Below are 23,048 nucleotides of genomic sequence, written 5' to 3'. Positions count from 1 at the left end.
AATTCTGTTTTATATCATTAAAATTCATACAGGTTGCTACAGTTTCATTCATTGTTTAGAAAGTTTGATTAGGCAAAACATCAGTCATCGTAAGATGTGCTTCTGAACACAATTTCATTCTAATGCACATTGCTATAATAGCTAATTTTATCATCAAATGTCTCATAAAGTTTAGAAAAGACAAACACAGTCCTAGAATATACTTTTGTTATGTCTTTTAATTGCACTGTATCCAGTGGGGATATTATGTTAATACTGAGCTCAAATTATCTTTATGCCTCTTTATTCAGCAACAAAAATGACCAAGTCCATTGTTAATTTTTGAGGTATTCAGTACTTAGAGAATTTACGAGTATAGTACAAAAAACATTTTAATAAAAAGGACAACTAAGCCATTTGTCTTATGTAGCATAATTTGTCACAGATTTTTCAGTTTCCCTCTTAGCAAAGGTAAACAGCGCTCACTGTTTCGTCAGGCTTGTGCACACTATATTCTTAAATGAGTAAGGAAATGCTCACCTGTGGGATTAGGTAAGTGATTATTTTAGAGAGCTACCACTCTGAAGTATTGCACATTGACGAACTCAGGCTACAGCTGTTTTTAATTCCTATCAAATATTTACCTCTCTCTGTCCGGGGAGTAGTGGTCATCTATTACACGGTGTCTTTCCATTCTGTTCAGGGTATTGTAATGAGCAGGAGTAGATCGTGTCCCTCGTGGTCCCTGATCCACATTCCGACTAGGGATAAAAGACAGCAGATTCTGAATTCTGGGTGTAGCTGGGCCACATCCCTTCACTCGTTTGTACAGACAGTTTTTAGCAAACACGAAGGAAATCAGATGGGTTAGCTGACCTTTCTTTTGAGTGTTTTCATGCTCACATAATTTAAAATCTCAAGGTATTAAATCTCAAGGTTTTTTTTTGTTTGTTTGTTTGTTTTGTTTTGTTTTTGTTTTCCTGCAGACAAAGGTGATAAACCCATGGTAGGGATAGAACTTTTTTGTTTTGTTTTGATATTTGTTTGGTTTGGAAATGAGAGAGTATCAATTATTTTATTAAAAAATTCAATTATAGACAAAAATTCCTTAGTCTTTCCAAAGTAGTACATTCAATGAAAATTACCTTCCCAAATGAAAGAAACATACACTGAATTTTCCAAGAGCTCTTGAGCCTGGTTATACTATAAATATGTAAACTGTATTAACACACAATTACTACTGTTGGCTGTTACAGTACAGTGGAGCCTGCTAAAAACATCGTCATATAAGTAAAAGAGCAGATTTTTATTTTTATTTTTTTGACTGCAAAGTTTGTTCTGTAATCTCAATATTAGAGAATCTGAAAAAGACAGAATTGTTCATTAAACTTTTTTAATTTCCAATTGCAACTACAAGCACGCTTAGTGCAGACTTGGTTCAAGTGCATCAATCACCTGCTTGGTTTTGTCCTGTTTGAGACCAAAGCATTGTCCATAGATCGCTTAACTCAGTTTAGCCATCAATACTGAGTGGAACACACTAACTTCACTTTTCGGCTTTGTAAAACAAATTTACAAGAATGGCAAGACAGGAAGGCAACACTTATATGTGACAGTTATTAGATAATTAAATCATGATTGATCTGTTCGGATCTGAATAACAGGGTTTGCATGCTTTCCTCCAGGAAAATTCACATTTTAGGTCAATAAATTCTGCTTCCTGTTCTCACCTGCAGTCTTCCCCAATGTGGGCCTCATTTCACTTTTATTCCATTCAGTTTCTGTGTTCTTCTTTGTCCCTTTGTCTGTCCTTTTGGTACCTATCATCCTTCTGTCATTTGCCAGTCCCTGGCAAGTGTCAATCTACATGTGTATCCTTCACCGATGACGCCATGCTGTTAATTATTTCTGCACAGAAGTGACTTTTGCTGTCAGCTTTACTCTGCTTGTAATGAATTAATTGGACATGGTGCAGGGCAACGTGCTCTAGATGGCCCTGCTTGAGCAGGGGTTGGACCAGATGGCCACCAAGGGTCCCATTCAACCTTAACCATTCTGTGATTCTGTAATTGCATTTCTTCACTTTGGCTCTCATGAAGCCAAATATGAAGTTCACTTTAGCTACTAAATATTCCATTTGCCATACTAAAAATAGGTATAATTCTTCTACCTTCCACTCTACAACTGTCTGGCACATAACTCCTTCTCTGCATATTATAACCACCTCATTTATACCAAAATGATGTATACCAAAATACCTTTATCCCACAGTTTGATTATTTCATGCCTATTTTTACTCTAAAATGGATACTGACAGCAGTACTCTGCTGTTCTCTGTTGACTTTTCTACCTTTACCAACAATCAATTCTCATTCAGTCTCTCTTTTTATTCAGGTTTCAAACCAAAACAAAACAGAACAAAAAACTAGCATTTTTCAGCCTATAGTATTATTTTATTCAGCCCTGCGTTTGACTTAAATATTAAAGCATTGCCAAGTTGTCATTTATTTGCAAAAATTCCCAAAGATCTGATATTTTTTCTCTGCCCACACAATCAGAACTCCTGCCCAAACTATTAGCCGTAGTCCTGAAAACCCCGTACCATCCTGTGACTGCTCAAATAGCTTTCAGTAAGCTTGTGCTCCTGGCTTACTGCTCCAAATAAGTAATTTCTTCTCTAGATTTTTCTGCTAAATCAGATTCTGACTTCATGCTGCTTTTTAACATCCTACACAACTATATTTATTGTACTTCAAACAAAGTGTTAAACTATATCAGTTCTCTCTCACTCTGCTAAGGATGCCTTTGTTTGCCAGATTTAATGTTTACCAGGAAATTACTTTCTCCAGTAGAACTTGTTACATAAGAAAAGTTGCTTTCACACTTTATTTATCCATTCCTTTGAAACTCCTCCTTGCAGTTGATAGAACATGCATGGAGTGAAGCAACCAAGTAACACACAAGCAGATGAAAAGGTATAATTGCAGCAGGTGATGGTGGAGAATATTGACCATCCTACTAGATTTACCACACCATTTCAGCTTAGTCACTTTCTGTGGAATGATAGAATCATGTAAGCTGGAAAATACCTTCAAGATCACCAAGTCCAACTTCTACCCTGACCTGCTGAGTCCCATCACTAAACTATGTCTCCTAGTGTCATGTCCATACATCTCTTAAATACCTCCAGGAATAGTGGCTCCAACACTTTCCAAGGCAGCCTGTTTCAATGCTTGACCACCCTCTCAGTGAGGAATTTCTTCCTAATATCCAAACTAAACCTCCCCTGGCACAACTTGAGACCATTTCCTTTCATCCTATCACTTGCCACCTGAGAAAAGAAACCAGAGTCCTCCTCACTGCAACCTCCTTTCAGGAGGCTGTAGAGATCAATGGTATTTCCCCTCAGCCTCCTATTCTGAGTAAACAACCCCAGTTCCCTCAGTCACTCCTCCTAAATCTTGTCTGCTGGTCTCTTCAGCAGCTTCACTGCTCTTTGCACAGGCTTGAGCAACTCAATACTCTTCTTGTAAAGAGGAGTCCAAAACTGAACACAATATTCAAGGCACGGTCTCACCAGTGCAGGGTACAAGGAGACAACAAACACTTTCTTAGTACTGGTGGCTACACTATTTCTGATATAGACCAGGATGTCATAGGCTTCTTGGACACCTGGGCACACAGCTGGCTCATGTTCAGCCAGCTGTCAACCAGCATTCCCAGCTCTTTTTCTGCTGGGCAACTTTCCAGCCACTCTTCCCAAAGCAATACAGCACTGCATGGGGCCGTAATGACCCAAGTGCAGGACCCAACACTTACCCTGGTTCAATGTCATCCAATCATATTCAGCCCATCAATCCAGCCTATCCAGATCCCTCTGCAAAACCTTCCTACTCTCAAACAGATCAACAGTCCTGTCTAACTTGGTATTGTTTGTGTATTTACTGAGGGTACACTTCATAATTAGTTCATAATTATATTTAAAATATTAGCTTTAAGGAAGTCAGGAAGCAAGAAACATTTCATACCCATAAGGAACACAAAATAAGAAGAAAATTAAAAGGCTTTTCAATGGCGTTAGCCAAGTGTTAATTACTAGCTTGCGTAGAAATTCTGCCCAAAATGCACACAGCACCCACAACCACACACACACACAAAAAAAGAGAGAGAGAGAGAAAAGAGAGACAGAAAAAGAGAGAGAGCGAGATGTTGCTCACATTTATGTCTATACCTCATAGAAGTAACTCCAGGAGAATTAGCATAGGCAATTAGTCAGAAATCAGTATAGTTGAAATCAGAATAGACCCCTGGTGTCTACTTATCTAATTACCAGCATGTCTCATTTAAAGCAAGGCTGTATTTATTTAGGCTTTTAGATTTCAAGTAGAAACTTACAGTTTCTGCCTGTTAGCTGTCTGTGATGATATGGGATAATTTGGAATCCTAATACTTCACTAATGGAAAATGATATCATTTAGTCTGTATCTGTTAGGGGAAATGGTAAGTAAACACATAAGTAAGAGAATATGAAGACAAGAGAATTTTAAGCTAACAGAAAGAACAGAAATAACAGAAAAGAAAGCAGAACATGAGAATCAGAATGGCTGTAGAAGAAAGGAATACATACACGTACCTTATTGGGAATATTGGATACAAATCTTCAGTATTAAATGACAATTGTGAACATTACCTTACTCCTTTTATTCCAGAAGAATCAGACCAATTGAAAACCTACCTGTACCTAGTAAAAAAAATGCTGGAACAGAGGCTTCACTCCCTTTTACATCTGTATTTCTGATTCCTCTTAAGAAAACTTATCCATATAGGAAAAGTCTTCCTACTTAAACAAAATATTCAATCAAGTAACTATCCAAACTGAACAGCTTTTGGAAGAAATGTCCTGATCTTTTGTTTTACTTTTACTTTTTTCTTGTTTTACTTTTTTTTTTTACTTAAGCTTTTCAAGATCAAGAGCTGACATTTTTTCAGTATAAAATTAGATGTATGCCAATTTATTATTGATACTTTAAAAGTTTGAAAAAAAAATGTAGAAAGAAAACAACTATGGGCAGGAAGCATGGCACTCCCAGGATCCCAATTCTGCACAGAGAAAAGGATTGAAAAAAGCCACTGACAAACTCTGAGAAAATGTCAAATCATCACATGCTATAAAGCACCTTCTAAATAGCTCTTGAGAATAGAAATCTAGAGAAGAATTTTTCTTTCCTTAGACACAAAATCAAGTGAATTTCTAGACATCCATATAATGTAAGAAAAATATTGGCTTTACATAATTTCATAAGATCTAATTAACTTATTCCCATTTTGAAGGTCAGGAGATTCTTTCCAGGATTTTCACAGGATTTTCACAGGATCAACAGCACGTAAATTTATACACCTGCATGTTCAAACAACAATTTACCTTTGTGGGGGAGGGACACTAGGAGACCATGATCTAGTCCGTCCTATACTATCTCCACGGTGAGGGGACCCTGATCGAGAGCAATGATTAGATGACATAACTTGTTCTGGCACTGATAGCGTTGAACTCTGAAGATCTCTCCCATTATGTCGATAATCTAAAAAGAAATGCAAATATTCAATGAATCTGAAATTGTACTTTTTATATTCCTACCGCATATGTAGCAGTTATAAGCACTATAAACGATGGCCTTTGATCAAGAATGTTGTAATCTATTTTTCTTGGTTTCTGTAACAAAAATATTTTTGCAAAGATTCCTGATTTTATGCTTGATTTAAATACAGCTATAGTTCCTACAGTTACAATTTAAAAGGATAGAAATAAATTACCAGGCACCAATCTGGCAATTTATAATCATTTGTGGTCAATATGATGCATTAGTAGTAAAACTAGGTAAACAGACTTTTCCTTAGAATAACATACAAAACTGATTATTGCATTTTCTAATCAAAATTATATTGTAATGGTTTGGAAAATATCCGAGATCATGATACATCACACAGAAATGTGCACAATTCAAAACTAATCCAAAGTTCAGTTTTAAAGGTTGGGATAGTAAACTACTAAGGAGATACAGAGTTTGAGTTCAAGAAATACTTCTGTTTCAGAGAATTAAAGTAAAAATGACTCAGTGGCATGGGATTTTACTCCTGGGTCTGCATGTAAGCAACCTTCTATGATAACATGATGCCTGTGTAGCTAAGGTTACACAGACACACACTTACATCCTGGAGCTAATCTTGACTTAGGACAATAGGAGACACAAATTGTTCTAAGCAAAAGCCTTCCCAGTTTTAATAGTTTAAAAGGCTACTGCATGGCCATTTTACATAGGGTTTTAAGAAAAATCTTTTTTAAAAGCTGTGTGTATTAAAGTAGCTCTCTGCATCTAATCACACAATTTGAATTCACCAGTCCAGGATATAATACTCACTGAAAAAATGATACCAGGTATGAAAGTTTCCACAAATACTGTGAGGATCAAATTAATGCATGATGATAACAAATGGAAAAATTGCTAATCTTAACCTGATTATAATGTTTTGCAGAAATAAATCTTCAAAAATCTCCTGACAGCTATAACATAGCTTTTCATTCTGAACACAGTAACCAAGTAAAAAATGGTTAGAGAGATCTTCCTGACACTAGAAAATTCTGGTTCATAAAGCTGCAATTCTTTCCCTGTGAGAAGCTTCTCAGATTCCAAGAGTATTTGATCTTCTATCATGTTATTCATAGTTTTATTCCTGGAAAATCTTTAGTAAGCAGCTGAGCAAAACCTCATTAATTCATTCCATTTCATGGTTCCAAGAATGTTCAATACTTTCAACTAAGCATTGCTAAGTATTACTACTCCTATTCATCGTATGACCTTAGGACCAAGGATATACATGAATCGATTAACTTATTCTTCCTACATGTAGCTGTGAGCTGGGGTATGTGTGAGCACACGCACGTGTGTACGTTAAAAGGGAAAAATATCATACCATCATTACAATCACTTTAAGATAATTACGTAAATGAACAGATATTTGCTTGTCACTTCAGAGCAATCAAGTAATGTTATGTCCACTCTCAGCTGAAAGCCAATGATGAACTACAGAGTTTTATCTATCAGCAGAAAAATCCTGCAAGTAAAGAAAGAGGCAACCAAGGGACTACAAGAATCTTTGTAGGCCACTATCTGCTGCCCAACAGAGCAAGGAGTTATCTGCACTTTCAAGAATTAAGACAAGTGAAAGCTCTGCAGAGTGTTCTTGGATGGACTAGAAGTTATTTTCTCTATTCTTAAGTATTATTCTTTAAATTTTACCAATTTTAATTTATGGTCCATAAGACCAAACTGGCTAAATGTATATCCTCTATGCTTTATTGCCTGAAAAACTTGGAATTTATAATCAATTCACTCAAAGTGGTAACTACTATATTTATAAGCTTCTCATCTGCTAACATACCAAACATCAAAAAGTAACAGCTTCAGTAAAGCAACCAGCTAACATGAGTTAATTCCTAAGTCACACTTCAGCTATGTGGAGTTAATGGAGCTATTTGTCTTATTTCATACTAAATATTTTCACCAGCTAGGGGTCAAAGGAACACAGAATACAAAATCGTATGTAATCTCACACTGAAAATAACCACATCACACTTTCACAGGACAGAACTTTCTGTGAACATCCATAGAATGCAATACTTTTATTAAATAAAATTGTCCATCTCTTAAAGCTGCAATACCAGAGATTATTAAAAAATGTTCTAAGTGGAGAGAAAGGAGCTTGGTGATAGATCGAGAAACTTGCTTGGGTTTCTTAAGTCCTTACCAGTCCAATACTTTACAGACAGAACAAAATCTAAGCCATAAAGGAGAATGTTCACACTGTAAGAACACATGAGGAAAATCAGGTATCTCAGAAATACAACCCACATGCTGTTAGCACAGCCATGGAGACAGAGCTCACAGAACATGCCCTGTTTTGAACTTAGTTGCTGAAATGAAAGATGCAAGGAGGATGCTTCCATCCACCCAGGATACATTATCTCCTGACATAATGTATCATATAGTATTTTTTAAAAGAGTTGAACAGGGATGAGGTGAAAATATTTTTTCTCCTTCTTGGAAAGCTAGGAAAACTGAAAGGTTTACATAGAAGCCAGATGTCCAGTCACTCAGATCATGCCAGTTACACATTCAGAGAAAAAAATATAATAATGTACAAAACTCTCAGATGCAAAAGGCAAGAACCTAGCAGGTTTCTTGATCACCTTTATACTTTAGTAAGTCTGTCTAAGATCAGCTTTGGCAGATCAGAGTTACAATACTGGTCTTGAAGGCATCTGGTACCAGCATATCATAGTTTAATGATTCATTAGTCTTTGAGTCCTTATTCATTAGTCTTTGAGTCCTGATTCATTAGTCTTTGGGTCCTTATATTTTTAAAAAAGTAAGTTTTCTTTATTTAAAATGGTGGAGATTTTTTATTATTATTATTATAAATTGAATTGTTATATTGTTTTGTTTTTAGAAATAAATGGAGATTCCTAAGCTTCAGTGCAATACTTACTTTATTTTTTTAAGCCTAGAGATCAGAATCCAAGCATTGGAAATGTATAATTAATTACACCTTTCTTCTTTTAGCATGTGATCATTAGTATTTAAGACGAAATGGGTGTCTGTGCTTAAATCACATAGATAGCCCATGTCACATGCCCAGCTGGTGAGATCCACCATGTTTTTATGCCACCTATACACTGACTTTTTCTCTAGATGAAACCAGATGAAAAAGATGGCACATAGCAGATTATGCTCAGAGAGTTGGAATGTTACAGGATTTCATACCAAAATTTAGAAAGTATAGAGAAACCACTTTGGAAAGGTAGAAAGCAGCAGGAATATAAAAAGTACAATTGTTTAAGAATAAATTTCACAAGCTAAACCACAATGATATCAAAATAATTTATTCAATCATCTTTCACTTGTTCATTCTTTCACTGAATTTCAATGGGTTTTGTTGCAGATACCATCTATCAAATAATTAACTTTTGTACAGAAGAAATTTGTGCCTTTCATTGACACATGAGGAAGACAGGCAATGAGAGGCTTAATAACATGCCTAGGGCTAATCTGTACACTTCAGAAGTGACCAACACTGTAATAAATATGTTCACCAATCGACAGTGGAGTTCTCCTAAACCCTGAACAGAATGAAGATGTTATCGATGACTGAATGACCAATGGGAGTTGAAGTGGTAACTTCCAGGAGCTACTCTACAGCAAAGATAAAGATAGCAACAGTAGAACTATGATAAACACTGGAATCTGCTTGTAGCTATAAATATTGTTATTACCTTAGAATCAGAGGCTCTGTAACCATGGCGAGCCTCTTAAATCACCCTGTAGAGCACAAAGAACCTGATAATCAGTACAGAGATCATCAGAGATAAATGACTGCGAACTGTGGACACATAAAAGATGGGCATGTGACAAAGATCTGCAACACCACCACCCTCTGCTTTCACAGGAAGGCTGCATTAAAAACTGTCATACACTTCATATTAGGGATTTCAAAAGGGACACTAAATATAACTGCCTCTGAGCCAAAGTTTTCATTTTATCTGTATAAAGAGAGAATACTAATACATTTGACTTAAAATACTCATCCACACAGTACAGCTGTTCTTTGCTGATATTACACTGGTGCAGTTCACTAAATACTAACAAATCATTACCAAATTCTGCAGTTGTCTGGCACAAAATTACAGAAAATCACAAACTTCCAAATACAAAGTTCATATCAACAGCACTAAAATAACCCTGAAAAAAAATCCTGAAAACTATTAATGAAGCTTTTAATTTAGGCGTCTTGTTGTTTGATTGACTTGACAAACTCTGCATTATTATTCTAGAAAAGCACTATTAGAGTTGCTATTCATCACAGGGAAACTAATGGACTTGCTTCAGACACCGATGCTAAGTGACATTTTCTCCACTTTAACATCTGTACTTGACTGAGGCGTGAAGTTTTCTCTTTATCAGTTATTTCATTTTTAACACTCACGGTGGTTGGGCTTAGAGCAAACACTAATTAAAAACAATTACATAATCAAATTGCCAGAAATGCTTAACATACCAAGATTTCACACATGGGCACTTTGGAGACAGTTCAGCTCTTTTATACTAATGTGCTCAACTTCTACAGTGATTTGAGCATCTAAATGCAGAATTTGGATGTCCTCTGAAAAAGTGCTGACAACTGATCAAATAAATTGAATTATTAATACCTGAATACTCTAAAATTATGCATGGGTTGTGTGTGTGCGTTTTTATTATTATTATTTCATCAAAATATTATTGTTCTAATAAAGGAGGAACTAATACATATTGAAAGAAACCGGAAAACTTTACAGGCAAAACAAATGGTTACTTGCTGCATTGCAACTCAGTTTCTCAGTAGGTGTTTTTACCTTTACTGCACTGATGACGTGCATGGGTCTATTACACTTGTATTCTTGTCATCATTAATGTGTAGGGAGAGTGTTCCCACACAGTACTAACCCAGAGCCTGATGAGTTGTTCAGTGCTTTCTGTACATCCAGTATGACACACAAGACTTGAAAAAGCAGTTAATAAACAGTAAATATTTCCTCTTAAGTACTCATCCAGATACATGTTCCACTGATAGCACCATACAAGAAGTTGGTGACTCCACTACATATGGGAACAACAAGTCTTCTAAAATAACAAAGACAAGTCTGCCACAGTTTTTATCAGACTTGGGCAACTCTGCAACAGAACTATCCTGAGAAATATTTTTACTGAAGTTGAAAACTGTCTTGTAACTGTTTGTGACTGCTATATTCTTTACAGAAACAAAACAAAAATTTCTGCTGGAATATACTATGCTCTTTAATAGAAGGCTAAATTATTCAGTATCTCCAATGGGACTGTTAGCTAACCTAAACATTTTTATGTTGTGACAGCTCATCTTTCAAGTCATTTGCACAGGTTTTGATTAAATTGCTCCAATATATGCTCCAAATAGCTCAGTTCTATCCATGAGATGAAAATTCCCACAGGACATCTTGGATAATCTTTGTTGGTCAAGAATGACTTTGGAAATACTGAAAGATGGGTAGTATAGCTTGAATGAAAATCAAAGTGTGTCTGACAGATACTGCGAAAAGTACTAATGACTCCTTTGTACATGTTGGAGGCTCTCTGAAGTTACTGTCAAGGAAGAGCAAGTATACAGCCCATGTAGAAATAACCTTTAGACTCTAAAAAAAGATTAGACTATCTCTTGAGACATTAAACTTTTTGAATCGCTGGTGTCTTTTGAAGGATCTGTGACTTTAGTAATAATAATAATTTTAAAACTACCAAATTAATTACTCAGTAAGATAACTCCTCAGTCATAGATTGTAATTGAAACAATATGGGATCTGAAGCTCAGATCAAGAGACATTTGTCAGTGTTATGTCAAACCTTTTCCATTTATTAAGATATATCTATCAAAAGAATCATCTCTACCACAGATGAAGCTGTTCTGAGTACTTAAGAAACGTATTATTTCAAGCAGATCAGGCACCTAACAAACATACTTGGTAAAATAAATGGCATATAAATTAAGATGAAAAACTTAGTCATTATTCTGAAGAATACCTGCTTATAAATGGGAGCTATGTGAGGCTGGTTAGAGAGATTTCTTACAGAAATGGACCTAAACGTTGGGCGTGACATTTATGCTTCATTAAAATTCTAGGTCTCACTAGAGATGGAAGAATGTAATGGAATACAAAATGGATCCCAAATTTCCAGAGAAATATATGAATTCAATCATATTAATCATCTCATTTATATCTTCTTAGAAGATCAACTCTCACTTGTATGCATGCTTGACAAATCCACAAGTCCCCCAGATTGGCCTCCTCTTGACAGTATTGACTGGAATCTATCAGTCTTTTTATCTCCTTATAATAAGTTTTCATCACCACGTTTATAACTCAACCTAGCCAAGCTATACTTTATATGAGAAGCATCCCTCAAGAGAGGTGTCTGATAGGAATGCAAATTCTTTGCACCTTCCAGTATCTTTTAGATGCTTCTGACACTTTTTAGATGCTGGCATTGTGGTAGAACATCAACTAAAACAATTAGTTTGTATTTATCTTTATCCAACTAATAGAATGCTACTGCTAAATACTGTTAATCTACAAATACAACTTGAATGTAATTATATCTTTACTTCCAGAGTGATAGAGCTTATATTTAAAAACATAAAACCATATTTTTTTTAACGTATTAATTGAGAATTTGGATGTTTGAAATTATTTTATCAGCTGAGGAAAAGTCATTTTTGTTTAAAAGCAAGGATTTTAACACTTTAAAGTTAACCTTGATCTAAGGGGTCAGCATAATGACTATTTACTAACTATTTACTACATAATTACTATAACATTACCTGAATTTTGCTTCCAGTTTGGGGGGATATTTTCATGACACATAGACATTAAGCTGACTTTTTACCCACAGAAGATGACACAATGAATAGATATTAGAGAAGAGGAATAATCATCAGCACATAAAAGAAAAAGCTGGTTAATGTTTACATTTGCAGTAACTGGGCTTTGGGGGCAATACAGACTCCCATTTTAGATGTTCATCTATAATGAAATCCTTTGTTTTAGTAAGGATGGAAGACATCCGCTCTACCTTCTAATGCTGTAAGATGTCTTTCAATAGGCAGCTGATTTCAAGATGTAACCAAAACATTTATATGTTCTGTATCTGCTCAGTCGCAATCATCAGCAGGACTAAGTATAACAATTCAGATCACATTATCAGCAAGTATACCAAGAGCTTTTTGTTTCCTCTGCAGAGAAGGATGCGAAAGAATTCTTTTGAACAAAGGACTCCTCAGGTTCTATATGAAGTGAAGCAAAATGAATAAATGCATTTAATTCTTCTTCAAAAACAGAATGGATTTTGTAAGTTCAATAAAAATTTCTTTAATGGTTGTTACTATTTTTCTAATCTACCTGGCTCTAACCATCTACTGAGTAAATATCTCATTTGTATTCTCATTTTGCTCCTGAAACATCTCATTATCTTTTGCATAATGAGAAAAGCTTATCACTATAAATGTTTTCTTCTCAAGGCTGGGGACTGCAATCCTTTATTTGGAAAAGCTCTTCTCTACGGAGACTTGCAATACAGTGTATGCAGAGTTCTGCACCTTATATTCTTCCAGAACTCATCTGTTCAAACATATCTCGGTTTACAACCGTCTCATGAAATGATGTAGTGCAGATGAGATATTGGTGTAAAATGGAAATTGGAAGATTCATATGTCACTTAATATTTAAGACTTAAAACAATGACAGATGAGACTTATGATAAATGGCTTGACAGTCAATGTCCTTTTTTGCTCATAAAGTCAGACTCAGTAGGCTACCTGTAGTCAGTAGGTTGCAGCAGGTTCAGCACGCACTATGACGAACTACCTGGGAAGATAACTATTCAGAAATTACAGTCCACGCTTGCTGAACTTGGTTAACTATAATGCCCATACAAGTTTAGTCACCTGCTGGGAAAAAAAAATACAACAACCTCCTTTTCATTGAACTATACTTAATACTAAAATTTAAACGATGCTCTGGAATTTCTCTAGAATCAACATAAAAACAATGTACTGCTTTTATCAATAAATACATATGAACAGTAAGAGTATTCTAAAAGGCACATGAAGAAGTTGATTTGCTCCCACACAGTACCACTGATGAGAGACAACTTTAGAAAAGCCAAAGTCTATTGTTTAGGACAGCAAAATGAATGCTTTGAATTGTTTGAAGGACACACAACAAGCAATATAAAAGTCTCTCTTTCTTCTATCCTGTGCTAACATTAAATTCAACACTGATGAAATATAAGAGATTCTGCTCTATTATTTTAGATATCAACATTAAATGAATGTACATTGTATACGAAGAGAACTATTTTTAAACCTTGTCAAAAGGCATTTTTGCATATTTGCTTGAATATGTAATATGTTATAGCCCCTTCTGACAGTAGCTTGTATAGAATACATGTGCAGCCAGAAAAAAAAGACATTTTTGAGTTGGTTTATCTTTGTTTTCTTAAAAGCCTTTCCTGTGAACAGAAACAATGCTCTCTTTAATAAGATAGTTTACTAAGTTTATTTGTCTAAGCATAAGATGGAAGCTGCCAGGAGTAAAAGCATTTATGAATATTTTTTCCAAGATGTCCAAACTTTTTGTAAAAAATAAAGGAAAGAATAGTATGAAAAATAGATGTAAGTTAAGAATTTTATCAACAGGAAATTAAATCAGTGGCTCAGAAATGGCACAGACATGATAAAAAGCAACTGCAGATATATTAAAAATAGTTAGATGATGATGGAAAGAACTGTAGCATATAAAGTTCCTTCTGTTTCAGCAAACAGACTGTGCTGCTCACAGATGCATATTAAAAACTGTTTTCAGATCTTCCATTGCTGGGTTTCTAAATATTACCTGCTTATCTAAAGACAAAGTCATTTGACTTTAAGGACCAATATCAGAGAAGCTACACATAAAAGGGTGTTTTGTAAAAAGAGAAAATTTTAGCTACAATCACGAACATGAAGAAGCAAGACATCGTGTATCTTTTAATGAACTATAAATAAATACATATGAGATCAAGTAATATTCAAACTATTTTGAATAAAAGCAAACTGAAAGGGAAACAAAAGAGAATTCATGATATTCTTAAAGGCTTCTGGAGTTTAGTTAGCAGGTCCAAGACTTTGAATAAGCAAGAATTTTATGGAAAGGATCACTGAGAGTACCTGACATATGTTAGCAAACACATTTGATGTGATACAGTATTTATACGGCAAAGGGAAAAGAGCAAAGTGAAGTGTCATGTTAAATAAAATTTGAAAATACAAAATGAAAAAACCAGGGTACGTAAGAAAGAAAGAGAACAAAGAGAGACAAATGGATGAAGTATTGCATTTCATGCAAAGAAGGCATATATTTAAATCAAGATTGTGATGAGTCTGCAAACTGAAGAACCTTAAATGAGAGAAGGATAGGGATGGTAAGACAAAACAAGGATAAATCAAAAGACTTGTAAACATAGTGACAGCAGCACAAAGAAGAAAGGCAATAAATAAATATTTCAAAACCAAAAGAACATCAAACTTTTCCACCCACACAGCGAGTCTGAATTAAAGTGCAAGTAAGGCACTGAATTGTCAGCAGAAATATAAAAGCTAAGAAATCTTAAAGAAACTAAACGTACATTAGAAACTCAGGTATGAGAAGCAGACTCATTTGCAAAACTGTAAAGATGTAATTTTCCAAGGAGTTGTCAATACAAGAGTAAAACTATTTCATGTAACAGTTTAGCTAACATAGAGATTTTAATGACCACTTTAGCAGTCTTCACATGAACAATACAAAATCAGATATTGGAAGCAGATAAATAAAATTAATTCTTTAAGCAGGGTTTTGGAAAGAGAACTGATAATACTGCCAGGAAAAAATAAAGATTTCTGTATTATTAGAGGATGCATGGCCATTCAACATACTGCACCCTAATCTGCATTAGAAAGCTTTATTTAAAAGTCATCCTCCAAAAAGAATTTAGGAAAAAATTAAAAGACTTAATGTGTTTCAAATATTGTATGAAGCAAAACAAAACAAAGAAAAACAAAATTTGTTTTGTTTCAAAATTTGTTTCAAACAGAATTTGAAAACCAGGTGATTCACAGGATTCCTGGGGATGTTCAGGCACCTGGTACATTTCTGCAAAAACATGTAATTTTCTTCCAGGATAATAGAGATGTGAGATTCAAAATGGCTCCACACTGGGAACTCTATGCTAATCAATTCCTCTTTTTTCCCTCTTTTTTATTGAACTCCAAAGTTTGCTAGCTACATTTCCAAATTAACTGACCAGCCAGCATATGAAAGTGTTTCTTTGTGGGGAGGACAGGCAACCTGAAAGCATTACTGACTACTGAGCACATAGAGAAAGCTAACCAACATTAGACTGAAAGTACATTAAAAAGAAACAAGAGACTTCTGAGAATCACTGCCCTTTAGGTTCTACAACTTCCTGCCAATCTGGCTACACATCCTTCCTGTCTTCTGACTGCAGTAAACCAAGTAGGCAGTGGGGATATAAAAATCCCTTAAGTTTTCCTAAATATCTTTCCAGTAAGGTAAGAATCTGAAAATTGAACTGTTGCTGTTTAAAGACAAATGGTTTAAGGAAGATAAAAAATCTAATGGTCTAATCCACAACATTCCTTCTCATCTTGTCCTGTTTCTACCACAAAGCATGCATGATATCATGCTAGTTAAAAAAAAGGTAGTTGATGAAATTTACATGCTGCATAATGAAACAAACCGTTACCCCACCTTCCCAGAAAACACAAGACCCATGGCAAGGGCACACCATCAAAAATTAAGCAAAAATTAAGAGAGAACTGTGAAAAGTAGAAAATAGTGGAAATACAGGGATGGCTACCTACACAACACAGATATACTTAAGAGCTCAGACTGGTAACAGGTTTTACTTAAGACTGTGCAAACTCAGGTAACTGGCAGCTCACTCAAAGTTTGGATACTTGGCAACATACCCATCCTATAATACTCAAAATTGCCTCGTCTACCTCCTTTTTCTTTCTCCATCTCCAAACCAAGCTGTAGTACCGTCCCTTTGACTCACATTTTCTCTATGCCCTTCCTTAGCCCCCCAGCAGCATGCTGTACCTGCCACAAAAGCTGCACGCGTGCTGTCAGGTGGCTGTGTGGCAGGAACACGGTTTGACTGACCAGCTGACCATGGCCCTACAGCTGCTGGCAGGCCAGGCAGCGCATACTGCTCCATGTTCCCTGAGTAAGATACACAAATCACTACATAGGTACACTTTAGCTAGATCTGACCCAAAGGAGCCAGAAACTGTTTAACATAGACCAAGTGGGTTTAAAAACTCACCGAGCAGTGGGGTGAGTGAGTGCATGCTGTGCTGTGCAGCCAGTTCTGCTCGTACGAGCATTCACCACTAATGGTTTAAAGGTGGCATCCTAAATATGTTTTGTTATAGTCTAGAAAAGCATATGATTCCCTGATTTTATTGGTTTTGGCTACGACAACAGCAAAAATTTTTCTCTTAAAAGAGGAGAAATACTAAATCTTTCATGTGACAACTTGTACCTCAAATACAAATTAGATTCACAATTTCAATACTTCTTAATAAAATCAGATTATCTGCTAGGACATCTCCATTCCTGCCTTAAATGTTAAGGTTTCAGACCTCTCGTGTTGCTATTATTTCACCATGAACTTTTCAAGGATACATAAAACCCCAATGTCTGTCAAAAACTCAAATATATATTTCCTACCTTTTAATATAAAAGGCTTTAATGCTATTTTTATCATTTTATAAAAGCAACAGGGAAATTTACACATTGATTTGTTGGCCATTTTTGTGGTTAAACATGCATTACTCTTGAAACTTATTTTTTATCTGCTAGAAAAATGTGCAGTAAGGTTCTATTTATTTTTCACCAAAAATCATTACAAAATTCATAACAATGAATTATAAATAAGAAAGATTTCTACTGAACTCAGAAGAATAATTTAGAAAGTGATACCTGAAACAACACCGATTCCATCATCACAGTCGTAATCAGAGACTTCACTGTCACTGATTCTTTTGGACCCTGCCGAAACAACAACAAAAAAACGTATTAATTATCTTCCTGTAAATCAGAACTATCCTCAGCTAGTTATATATCAATGAATATAAGGATATAAAGATGTAAAGGAAGTTATTAATGTTATATTATTGTAAATATATTAGCTTACCAACTATTTTTATCTAAATTTTTGGTATACTATATGAAGTAATGATGAAATACAGCTCTGCAACACTGCTGTTATGAAATACTTGTATACGTCGTATGCACAACTATTAATTCCATATAAAAATCAGATACCACACTGTTCGTTTCATATACCAAAAATATGGCATTATCCTCTTCCCCAAAGTGTTTGGTATGCAAACAAAATATTCAGAAAAACAAATGATAACTATCATACTACACTGATGTAATATTATCTTCAGGGTATTAGTTAGCACTATCAGGAGAACAGGCAGCTTCACACACGGGGTCCGGAAAAACAAAATCTCTCTGTGACACTTAAGAGGAAGCAAGCTCATAAATGCTATCTAGGAGGGCACCTGTCAAAATAGCTGGAGTACAGTTGGCAAAAGAAGATTCCACATCTACAATGAGAACTAAAATGTAAGTTGGGTAGGACAAATATATGTGTTTGATTAGCTTTATTTTTCTTCTGTGGCATCTTTGAAAAAACACTTGATTGCTGATATCAGGATGAAGTGCTGGCATGTCAACACGTGAATGATAATCACTCATTTACTTGTTTTAGATGTGAAAAGCCCCGTTCTTCAGCAAGATGGTGTGTCTGTTCTAATTGTCTGGCCATCTAAAAATAAGCAAGGAGTTTAAATCTAATTATTGCAAAACCTTCTATTATGTGCAAGATTTTTTATTCCTGCCATAGGAATAAAAGGAACCCAGGACAAAGCAGGATTAATGTATTGCATCTGTGACTGGTGCAGAATGAGCCCCAGCCTCCCCTCCAAGCAGAAAAGTGGGAGAGCATGTGCAAATGGGGGTTTGACGGAATTAAAACACTCTTCAATGGAAAGAAGTGTTACGTGATAAATTATCTGAACCATATGGACTGCTGTTGTCTATCAGACTAACATCTACCCACCAGAGGCAGTGGAAGGTCCTTTTTTTAGCATAAAGAGCATGCTGATGCAATGTGTATGGAAGTTTTCACTGCTGCACCCTTCCAGGTTTTAGCAAGCAGGGGTCCTGGCTTCTGAGACTTCTCCTCAGCTATCCTGTTTACCTTAACAGCCATTAACCAACTCATCCTCCACATGTCTCTTTTTGACTCAGAGTATTCTCTTGGCCTCTCTAACACGCAATGTCAGTAAGTCCTGCAGTTTAACTGCACTCTGTGTGAAGTAGCTTCCCTCTGCTTCATCTCTGTAGCACCGTGTCAGACAATGCCCTCCGAGCTTTTGTTTTCTGAGGAACGTGAATCAGCATTCTCTCTCCTCCCACAGTCTTTTCTTTTCTGGGGGCTGAAATACTGCTGTTTAATTTCTTTGCATATGCAAACCACTCCATATTTCTGTGTGCTACTGCTGCCTTTGTATCTTTTCTAGTTATTCTGCACCTTTTATGAAAAGTCAGAATTGATTGCAGCAATCAAGATGTCAGCATATGGATTTATAAAGTAGACTGCAGACTATCTCTTTTTGGGTAAAACTTGCTCTGTTAAACATTATTCAACCAGAAAATGGTGCCAAGTGTGATATGTGTTCTTTAATTCCTATAAACCACAACCTTGCTTGCCATTACATTATGTAATTACAATAGAGTGATGTAAATTATTGTTATTTAACCGCAACACAAGTTGTTGGCTTTTTTCTCACAGATAGTAAATAAAAATCAGTATAATGAAAGTCTTGTTTTGGTTTAATGTCCTGCAATTCTTACATGGTATGATATTAATTCAATTTATTCTAAGTGTTTTGAAATAGCTATGCTACACTGGAGAGAAAGCAAGGTGTCTTTACATCCAAGAAATAATAAATTAAAGTCTTTCTTTAAAAGAAGAAATAACAAGCAAGTGATTGCAATTAGCACTCAAGAAAACCTAGAAGATAAGAACAGGAGTGAAGGAAAAGTCTTCATCATCCTAATGGACTTTTTGCTAATCAGGAAAGTTTCTAAAAAGCAATTAAGTCTGACTAGGACAATATACAATCTGATGTGTTTTTTTAATTATAGTACTATAGAGGCTCAATGAAAATCTCTCTTGCATTCCAAGGAAAGAGCATCCACTCTGCTTGTGATGCTGCTCCTGCTGCTCTTCGCAGCAGAGAGTCTTCTACTGCTGTGGTGATGATATACATGCCAGTGAGGAAGAAAGATTATGGCCATCAGTCTCCATTTTCCTTAGCCAGTAACTCAGAGCATTAGATAAAACAGAAGATATTTGTGACCAAACAGGGAGGAAGAGATCCCCACTAATCTGGCCAGGATTTGGCTAGGGACAGGCTGGAGGCAGAAGCCCCCAAAGGGGGAGAAGAGCAGTATGATTCTGGCCTCTCTGGTAGCCCTGCTTCTGATCTGGCTGTGGGACTGTGGCTGCTGCGTGGAGACGCCAACAGCATCGCTCAGCTTCTGCTGGAGAATGGGAAGATGAAGGCAACTGAACAGCCTGCTGTTCATCACATGGATGTTTGAAAAGCTCTGTATTAAGAAAGACATAAAAGGGTTGAATCAACTATGATTTAACTGAGTGTCATTCACTCATCATCTAATTCATCCTTATGAATGAATCTAATTAATTACGACTGAGATTGGTTTTATTTATGTTTATATTTACAGCTAAATACATCCGATTTACTGTATTTTTAGAGTTTTATATTTCTCCATATTCTGGAGAAAAAATTTGCATCTCTGAGGATGAAAATAGCCAACTGTTGTGACAGTGGGCTGAAGACTTCCCAGTTGCAGAGCTAGAACTGTACACTTTAGTAGTCACAGGATACATCCTGTAGAAAGAGAGAAGCCTCAAAGGACCACAGGTGTAAAAGACAGGGGGTTCTCTTTCTCTATTCCCTCAACACCCCATCCACCTTTTCCAGAATCTCCCAGTAGCAGAACTCCAAACCACCTTCCATGACCTAGAGACCCTTTTCTCTTTTTATATACAGACCTCTCTCTTCACCCCCACCATACGCCTAAGCTCTTGGGAAAAGATGTGGCACAGGGAAAGTGAATGGGCCAGGACCAAGACCTGGCCTAAGACAGGCATAGAGAAAGAGTACAGTCAGTGGAAGAACCAGGTTTCAGGGCTTCCTTTCCGCAGTTGCCTTTGCTCCCACAAAGAGGACAGTCTCTCGTGACAGCTGACATTCATTAAATACAAACCCTTTTTCTCTGCGTAAGGGAAGATGCGCAGCTTGTTCACGTCAGATCATCTGTTCTACCTCCTCAAACAGAGGATACCTTAAGCCAAGACTAACTACTAACAGACTTAAAATAACTGAAAAATAATCATGTTAAAGTAATATTTCATTTACTTCACATGTGATTTTAAACGCTGGCTAAGAAGTCAAAAGCAATTTAAATTGAGATCTATTACTTGGTTTTGTCTTTCAAAATCAATGTTTTCAGGAAGAACAGAGGAAGGAAAGCATGTTTATTAAATATGTCATGTCAAGAAGTTCTGTCTGGAATATGTAACTTCTGTAAAGTAATAAGATTAAATTTATTTGAAATGTCTTCCATTAACTGCAGAAATTGAACAGATTAGAAGGTCCACAGGTCAAAATCCTTTATTGAATTGAGCATCCGAAATACTGGTATAATTGCTGGCAGCTTAGTTTAAGATTTCTCATAAATTTTGCAAGAGTAATTTCATCTGCTATATATTCTAGCTGGTAATTTTCTTTTTAACCTATTGACAATGTAAATTTGAAAAGGTAGGCTTCGGTACCTCCTTAACCGTGTCTTTTGAAAATACCACTTCATTACCTAACTAATTTGAACTACTGTCCACAAAGCAGAGAAAGTACAATTCATAGTTCTTCTGGGAAATGTGATGAAGAAACCTCTCACTAACAAATTATTCCAAAAGACTATTGCTAATGAACTGTTGTTTAGTATTTTTTATGCATATCTGAAAGTTTTTAACAAATATTTAATGTAATATGGTATATATTTCAAACATAAGAAGATTAAATCCTTTCTAACAAATTAAAAATTCTGTAAAGAGTTTGAGCCTGGGACACCTGGGTAAGAGTAACACCTGGGACACTGGGTGGGTGCATCATATAAACGCACTGATGCCAATGCTTTGTATATTATTAACTTTGTCCTTGATGGATTTTAAACATGAGGAATCACTTTAATTAAGTCTCACTGCCACTGTAGAGGAATTTAGTTTATTAATGAAAAATTCTTAGGGATATTATTACAATTTGTGTGATAACTGGGTGGTAACAGTCTGTTAATGCTGATTTTTGACTTTCTACCAGGATTAATGGTTATTACAGTCACAAACTCAAAGCAAACTAGATGCCATACTGTGCAATTACCTAGTAAACCACACAAAAAATGCTTTAATTCAGTATAACCCCAACACTGGTGAAATCAAGAGAAATATTCTCATTGACTTCAACATTTTTTGGTTTAACTGTCTTGAACTGTTTAAAAAAGCATGCTTTCCAGGGACAGATCTTATCCTGGGCATAGTGGAGAACCTCTCCAGAACTTAATAACCCTCAGCATTCTCTTCCCTCCCATGTTAACCATTGCTGTACAAGCTACCATCCCACCCAGCACCACAGCACATCACAAGAGCACATACACACCTGAGCTAGGAGTTTATGGCACCTGCACTGTAGCTATCACTGTAGGGCTCAGGAAAAAAACAACCACCTAAGAAGCATTACAGACATTATTTCCACTATTAAATAAATAAATAAATAAATAAATCTCTATTTAAATTTTACTATTTTCCTACTTTTTTTTTTTTTTTTTTTTTACTATTCTAATTTTTACATTCTATTAGCAGAAAAAGAATATAAGATTTGGTAGTTTCTTTCCATTTTTCATCTTTATGCAATTTTGTGAAGAAAGAGCTCCCGAGCTAGGGATCCTGCCCATGCAGGAACCTTCTACGTGGTTTGATGAATTCCTTGGGGGAACAAAGGGTATTGAAGCATGCTTATACAATCTCCTTCCCTGAAGCTTACACAAGGCCTTCACAACCACTTAAAGTAACTTAGCGTTGCCACTTTTTTTTTCTTCTGTATTCAAAGCTGACACATAAGCAACTCTAAAATCAGTCTCTCAATGGCTGTCTTAAGAATTTGCTCTCTCATATTCATCTAGTTTGTGCCTGAAGGTTCTTAGTGTAAAATTTGTCATGCAGTCCTGCTGTCTGCATGTCAATCTG

At 35.8% G+C, this 23,048-nt stretch overlaps 1 protein-coding gene across 23 annotated transcripts in view; it reads right to left on the bottom strand.

Annotated features, from left to right (window-relative positions):
- RIMS2 (regulating synaptic membrane exocytosis 2) overlaps positions 1–23,048 on the bottom strand; it is a 457,720-nt gene that overhangs the window by 156,689 nt on the left and 277,983 nt on the right. For 21 of the 23 annotated variants that reach the window (XM_035316481.1, XM_035316482.1, XM_035316484.1 and 18 more), the window contains 3 exons: positions 17,627–17,695; positions 5,402–5,558; positions 624–740 (listed from right to left, as the gene is read on the bottom strand). In XM_035316481.1, coding sequence (XP_035172372.1) covers positions 624–740; positions 5,402–5,558; positions 17,627–17,695 — 343 coding nt within the window. Of the gene's footprint in view, positions 1–623; positions 741–5,401; positions 5,559–17,626; positions 17,696–23,048 lie in introns of those variants that run through there. The other 2 variants (XM_035316485.1, XM_035316504.1) reach the window with 2 other exon arrangements.

The sequence above is a fragment of the Oxyura jamaicensis genome, chromosome 2, assembly GCF_011077185.1.
Source record: "Oxyura jamaicensis isolate SHBP4307 breed ruddy duck chromosome 2, BPBGC_Ojam_1.0, whole genome shotgun sequence".
In the NCBI taxonomy this organism is placed as follows: Eukaryota; Metazoa; Chordata; class Aves; order Anseriformes; family Anatidae; genus Oxyura; species Oxyura jamaicensis.
The sequence above is the reverse complement of the archived record's forward strand: the minus strand, read 5'-3'. Positions and strand labels throughout refer to the sequence as shown.